This window comes from Oenanthe melanoleuca, chromosome 1 (genome assembly GCF_029582105.1).
Source record: "Oenanthe melanoleuca isolate GR-GAL-2019-014 chromosome 1, OMel1.0, whole genome shotgun sequence".
Taxonomy (NCBI): domain Eukaryota; kingdom Metazoa; phylum Chordata; class Aves; order Passeriformes; family Muscicapidae; genus Oenanthe; species Oenanthe melanoleuca.
Genome location: NC_079333.1, coordinates 27,124,906 through 27,131,692, shown reverse-complemented (window position 1 = coordinate 27,131,692; position 6,787 = coordinate 27,124,906). Strand labels below are relative to the sequence as shown.

At 53.0% G+C, this 6,787-nt stretch overlaps 1 protein-coding gene across 1 annotated transcript; it reads left to right on the top strand.

Annotated features, from left to right (window-relative positions):
- The first annotated feature begins 193 nt into the window (after positions 1-193).
- On the top strand, positions 194-2,270 carry RBP5 (retinol binding protein 5). Its single transcript, XM_056504912.1, has 4 exons — positions 194-783; positions 1,025-1,203; positions 1,660-1,761; positions 2,128-2,270. Exons 1-4 carry the CDS (start codon positions 711-713, stop codon positions 2,179-2,181), a joined length of 408 nt encoding a protein of 135 aa, XP_056360887.1. The 5' UTR covers positions 194-710; the 3' UTR covers positions 2,182-2,270.
- The last annotated feature ends 4,517 nt before the right edge of the window (positions 2,271-6,787 follow it).

Sequence of the window (6,787 nt, the reverse complement as noted above, 5' to 3'; positions counted from 1 at the left end):
GGGGGCAGCCAGCGCGCGCGGCCGCGCCAGGTGCCGCGGGACCGGGATGCGGGAGCGGGATGGGGATGCAGGTGGGGCGCGCCGGCCTCTCGCCTCCCCACTGCGGAGCGCGGCGGCGGCTGCGGGCGCCTGCCCGGGGAGGGGAAAAGCTTCGGCACCGGGACGGCTGCTGAGGGACGAGGAGGGCGTGGAGATCGGGGGGATGCGGGGGCGAGGGGCTGCAGACCGCACCCGGAGCCTGGACTCGGGCTCGGCAGGGCGGAGCCGCCAGCCTGCCGCTGCCCCTCCTCGACGGGGTGTCCTCGCCGTGGGGAGCGCAGGCCGGGGCAGCGCTCCGGCGAAAGCTCGCAGCCACCGGCGTTACGGTGTGAGCAAGGGCCGGAGAGGGAGGGTTCCTTGCCGCTGGTTGGAAGTGCAGACTTTAACGCGTGCAGCCCCTGAGGAGGGCGGAGGGTGAGGAGGTGACCCGCCGTCCCTACGTCCTGCCCAGCCGAGGCGGAGATGCTGGAGCAGGGGCCGTCCCGGCCCTTTCCGCGCCCCCCGGTGCGGGGACTCTTACTGCGGCGGGGGATCGGGCCGCCCCGCAGCGCTCCCCGCACCGCGGGAGAGCGCCCGGCCCGCCCGGCGAGCCAGCTCGGTCCCGGCTCCGCGCCTGCCCGCCTGCCTGCGCGCTTCTCTCCGAGCCGTCCGCCGCGTCCCTCTGCCCCGGGATGCCTCCCAACCTCACCGGCTACTACCGCTTCGTCTCCCAAGAGAACATGGACAATTACCTGCGGGCTTTAGGTAACGCTCCCCTCCCCATCACGCTCCCTCCTCCCCTTTAGTTCCGTTCTCTGTCTCCAAAAAGTTAAGAGTCGGAAAGGTGAAAGAGGAAGGGAATTGGGAACCCTCTGGTCCTTCTGTCCTCTACCATCACTTTTGCGCTGTGGGAGTAAAGGAGGTATTATGGCTGATGCTCCTTGGCTAAAAGAGTGGAAGAGGGGCCCAGGTCGTCCACACATCTCCCCTCTCTCTCATCCTCTAGATATCAACGTGGTCCTGCGAAAGCTGGTCTGCCTACTGAAGCCGGACAAAGAGATTATCCACACGGGGGATCACATGATCATCCGCACTATCACCTCCCTGCGGGACTACGTTATGGATTTTGACTTGGGAGTCCAGTTTGAGGAGGACCTGGGACCCGTGGACGGACGCAAGTGCCAGGTGAGAAACCCAAGCCGTGCAGTTTCACAGGGGCCTGGGGTGTGCTAAAGAGTTCAGGGACTAGCTCAACTTTTGACTTAATAACAAGATGAAAACCAAACCCAGAGCTGGCATGCCCCTGCAGGTCCAGGAGTAAGTGGTTCTATGAGTAAGAGAATGAGCAGCAAAGAGCCAGAAACCAGTTCTCTGGGATCCAGAGGATATTATCCTCTGGAGCAAAGCCCTGAAAAGATAGAATGTCAGCCCATTTGGCAGAACTCTGTTGTTGCACTTGGAAGCCAGAGGGTCATTCACCTCCCACAAAGACCATCTGTCCCAAGGAACCACGAGAGACACCAGATCAGGGGTTGCATTTGAAATTGTGTCGGAGAGGAAGAGCCAGTGTCATCGCTGGAAACATGTATCACCCCGATCCACTTATCTCAGGACCACATTTTCCCCTCTCCTTCCTTTCAGACCACCGTCTCCTGGGAGGGGGATCAGCTGGTGTGTGAGCAGCTGGGAGAGAAGAGGAACCGAGGCTGGAGGCACTGGCTGGAGGGGGACCAGCTGCATCTGGTGAGGAGGGGTCCAGTGCAGCTTGCAAAATCCCAATCACAGCGAGTGGGGGGGACACAGTGTGGGTGCTGATGGCTCTGAGCCAGCCCTGCAGTTTCCTTCCACCTTCTCAGACTTCATCCCCGGCTCTGCGGGGGCAGCCACCGCTTCACACAAACATCCGCCTCCAGGGTTTAAAAGTTAAACTCAAAAGTTAAACAGCTGAACAAAGGCGATGTCCCTTCCCTGCCCTGCAGCCAGACCCGCAGGGGCTTTGGGAGGGTCGGCAGTGCCTCAGCGTGTGGCCTGCGAGGCTCCAGCCAGCAGAACTGAGGAGAGACAGGAGGGGATCCAACCTAAACTCCACTTTTGTCCCCCTTTTCCCAGCGCATGACTGCTGAAGACGAGGTCTGCGTCCAAGTTTTCCAGAAGGTGAAGTGAGCGCTCCCCGCAGAGATGCCCGGACGGGACCCGCGCTCCCCAGTGCGAGAAAGAAAAAGAAAACAAGACCCGAGCGAGCCTCTCCCCCACCCCGTAGCAGCGTGTTTTCTTGAGCCTCGCCCACCGCCCAGCAGCGCCGGGGGTCACGGCCGGGCCGGCCGGCGGGGAGCGGGGGGCGGGAGCGGGACGGGGAGGGCGCCGGGCTCCGGCTGCGCCGAGGCTCCTTTCAGAATAAGAGCGGGCGGGGAGGAGCGGGAGGGGGCTGCCCCGCCGCCGGCCCGGCCCCGCAGCTCCTCCTGCGAACCCCGCCGTGCCCTCCGGGGATGGGGAGGCGGTGCCCGAGCGGGCAAGGGGAGCTCAGGCTGCTTCGTCTTCTGCAGCCACCACCTGCCGCCTTCTCTGGTCCTCTGGGGTTGCTGCATTCTTCCCGGGATCGTAGAGCCGTGGAATGACTTGGGTTGTAACGATGTTAAAGATCGTCTAGTTCTCGGCCTCCCCTTTCCTACCCGCCCCCCTCCCCAACAATCTCCACCACGGAATTCAGGAAGAATTTCTTCAGGGAATGCACTGTCAAGCATTGAAATTGAGGTGGTGGAGTCACCATCCCCAGAAGTGTTCACAAAATGATTGGATGTGGCACTTACTGCCATGGTCTCATTGAAAAGGTTGATGATTGGTCAAAGCTTGGATTTGATGATTTTGGAGGTCTTTTCCAATCAAAGTGATTCTGTGGCATTTCACTTAGATCAAATTGCTTTAAAGCCTCATCCAACCTGAACTGAGCACTTCCAGGGATGGGGCAGCCACAGCTTCTTGGGATCCTCAAGTAGGACGGGTAGGAAACACGACTTGTCCTTCAGAGTCTAGGATTCTCATGTGGCAGTGTGGAGCATGAGGGCTGGGGTAATCAGCCCCATGTTCACCGTGTTCCTGAGAAGGTCCCATGGGTGAGGAAGGGTCAGGATCTCTTCCTGGAGTAAGAAACCACAGCCACCACCTCTAGCCCCAGCATTCCTTCTGGCATTCTTGGCAGGGTCTCCTCACAACCGTTGTAACTCCACTGGTTCACAGCAATCTGCAATTGGAGACCAAGGGGCAGAACCAGAGGAGGTGAGATCCCCTGAAAAGCCAGACCCATGCCACAAAGAGAGGTGTTCTTTAATGAGGATGCCTGATTGGATGGGCACAAGCTCACAGGCAGTTATTTCTGAAAAATGCTTGGTAGTTGCTCCCCAACAAAAGGTTGAAGGGCAGGGTACACAAATACATGGAGCTACTGACACCACAGAGAACCAAGAGATTGGCAGAATTTTTAAATATAAGCCCTTTATAAGCTGAAAAAATGCCTTTTTTTGTGCCAGCAGCTCATTTAAAATTAGTGTTTTCTGGAGAGCTTCTTTTCAGGGAACTGAGAAAATGAATGCCATGGGAAAAAAGCATACTTCAGAACATGTGATAAGCGAAGGGTTGGGGAGCTGCAGCTGTGCCTACAGTGTCAACCTCTGACTCTTTACGGTTGTATCTTAGGACATATGAGGCAGCAGCACCCTGAAATAACCCACAATCTACAATTTGAATGCCACAATCAAACCCAGTGAGCAATCAGTTTGCTCTGTGCAGACCTCCTCGACCCGTCGCTCCTTCCACCATACAGAACCTCTACATGATCTTTGTTGTATCATGGAGTTGCAAAAGGCAGAGAGTGGCTGGAGCTGGTTCCACTGTTGCCCCCTTTGCCCTCTTCCATGCCAGAGAATGCCCTCTGAGCTGCTTCTGATGCCCAGCACCAAGCCCACCTCACCATGTCCAGGCTGATATCTTCCAGACTGTGTGACTAACAATTAATCAGCTCATTCCAGACCCTGCACCAAAACCTGGTACAAACTCTCCTCTTCTGAGCCTGCATTCTGCTTGGATGGCAGACACTATTGCCTTCAGGTGATTAGCCAGACTCTTCCACTGGCTTGCCAGCCATCCACAGAATTTTCCTGTGAGCCTGTGAGGTGATAGGCCAAGTAGATTGCTTCTGACTCATTGCCAGCCATCATATATCCATGACAGCCTTACTTCTTCAGGAAGAATCTGATTGTGCCAAAACCATAGACAAGAATCATTCTCACTTGATATGGTCCACGCTGATGATAATCATAGGGGATAGTACTGCAGCATATTCTAGGGCTTCAGGTTGTAACTACCAGCATTAATAATTCAGTTTTTTCTTTAGTAATCATGCTGTAGGTGTGATGCCTAAGTCAGGTGGTGACTTTATCCAACAGCACTACATTGCTGAGACATGAGGCTATGGGAAATGAGGATGCCACTGTGAAGCAGGGGAAAGTTGTGATATTTGGAGGATACAAGTGGGAGGAGGTGTGATATTGGTGAGGGGTGCTGGTGCTGCAAAACTGTGTGCCCCTCAGGGTATTACACTTGGTTTTACTCCTTGATTTAGAAGACACAGAAACAGGCTGCCAAGATGCTGCTGCTCACCATCTCATACCAAGGGAAAGACCCACTCTTAGAGACCTGAACCTTCGTTGACCATCCTTTGACCTTCCTTTGACCGTGTTGATCATCCTCTCCCTATCAGCCAGAGCTGCAGAAACAGCATGACTTGTCTGGAAGAGTGCTGAACCACTGGACAGCAGAGGCCTGGCTGTGTGAAGGCTGAGCCCAGTGGCAGCATCCCCAGAAGGCTCAAAACAAGCCTTTGGCTGCTTTGGGTAGTCAGACCAAGGGGCTTGAAGGTAGAGTGCCCTGGGAAAATGCCTCAGTGCTCATAGGTGAGCCTGGGTCTGGAGCCCTGCTGTGCTGTAGGGTAGGTGGTGTAGCTGTAGGAGGCCAGACAGAGGTACTTCTCTGTCCTCCTTGATTTAGGCTTAAGGATAAAGTATCCAGCTCCTTCTTCTCTGTGGACAAGAGGATCCGCATCCCAGAGGATATTTTCACGATTTCTGAATCTGTAGAGCAGATTTCTTTCCAATGACCTCCTGCAAGACACTGTATTCAAAGCAGGGTTCTTGCTCCATGAACACCTTTGACCATGCTGAAGATCTACAATTTTTTTACTTTGCACTGATATTGTCTGTATTTATTGTCCAGACCACTTGTAATGCAGCTGATGCCAGCAGGCAGCAAACAGGTGCTAGTTTGGGCTTTCTGTGGTCCTACACACATTCTGTGGTCCTACAGGAATTCTGCCCCTAAGCAAAGATGGGCATGTATTTCCTTCCAAGGCAAAACTGGTACCATGGTATTTCCTGGCTCCAGCGTGACACAAAGAGGATTGTGCAGAGCATCTGAAGGGGAACGCCACCAGTGAGAGCACTGGAGCAGGATGAGGATGGAGCTGTGCTGTCCAAATCAGGAATGTCTCTGGGATGTTTGTTAGAGGTGGGCTCGGGCTGGATGTGTCCCCAGCTAAGCACTCCTGTTTCACTGGCTGAAGAACTCTCCTGTTATCCCAGGTGATGTTATCAACTGGAGAAGGGAATGAAGACGGGAGCTGTGCTTTGAAAGTGTTATGGGACACTCCCAGTAAATGCCCCCTGGACAGAAGATTGCTTGCCAGGGAACACTTCCCACCAACGACCTGTTCATAACACATCTCCCCAAGGGCAGTTTCCAGTACTTCCCAGCCACTTCCCAGGTGTGGTTTCTGAGTAAGAGACCACTCCAGCACAGCAGCGAGGCTGCCCAGGTGTGTTCATCATGCAGAGGACATCAGGAAGTACTGGGATAATGTCCCCTGCTTAGTCTTAAATCTGACATGTGGGGCCATATGGTGTTATTACAGTGGCATTAATTATACATTTATGTGATCTTTTTCAGATAATGATTCAAAGATGTTTAATGTCCGGGTTCTCTAGTACATTTCCATAAATATCCCAAAGATGCTTTCTTCATTCTTTTTTAACACTATTTTCATCTTCATTCAACACTTTTTTGTGGCTGTGAACTACTTCCTCTGATTTCAATGCAAGACACTTCCTTACCTCTCTGAAGCCACTCATAATTCTAAAGAAAAACACTAAAATGGTGTTTTATCTCTTACACCAAAGCCTGAAAGCCAAGAAATTTTAAACATCATAAAGTTGGGGACACAAATATATGTCTTGGGCACCATGCTGTTAAAAGCCCTAAAGCGGTTTTTAAGCTGCCATATTTTCTCATTTCCCCATTAAACAGAGGACCTTATCTATCTATCTTGGTTCTCCTAAAAATGCTTGCAGAAGAAACATCAAGAGAGGTCCTTGAGAAGGAATTTGTTCTCAGAATGCCTTTAATTCTGAAGACTTTTTCATTTTTCTTAATATCTTTTTAACTCAAGTGCCTGAGGCTTCTTGCTTTTCTCGAAGATGATCCCAGTTCCCACCCTCTCAAAAATCTCAGAAGTGTTCTTCAGCAGGTCAGGATTGAGAAAACTTATCTGTTGTGACAGCTTGATTTTTTTAAACTTTGAATTAACTTGTGAAGACTGTAAATTTTTCTCGCCATTCTATACCAGAAAACAGCCCAGGAGGATTGGTGGGGTGGGGGGTGACTTCCCAGGAGGATGTCTTTGGTGGGAACAAACTCGGAACAGCTTCTGAATTGCAGACCGAGC

Excerpts from the sequence above, each read along its gene's own strand:
- RBP5 (XM_056504912.1), top strand. The coding sequence starts at position 711 with ATGCCTCCCAACCTCACCGGCTACTACCGCTTCGTCTCCCAAGAGAAC. Across the intron at positions 1,204-1,659 it reads TGGACGGACGCAAGTGCCAG|ACCACCGTCTCCTGGGAGGG; the intron begins GTGAGAAACCCA and ends CCTTCCTTTCAG. Across the intron at positions 1,762-2,127 it reads AGGGGGACCAGCTGCATCTG|CGCATGACTGCTGAAGACGA; the intron begins GTGAGGAGGGGT and ends CCCTTTTCCCAG.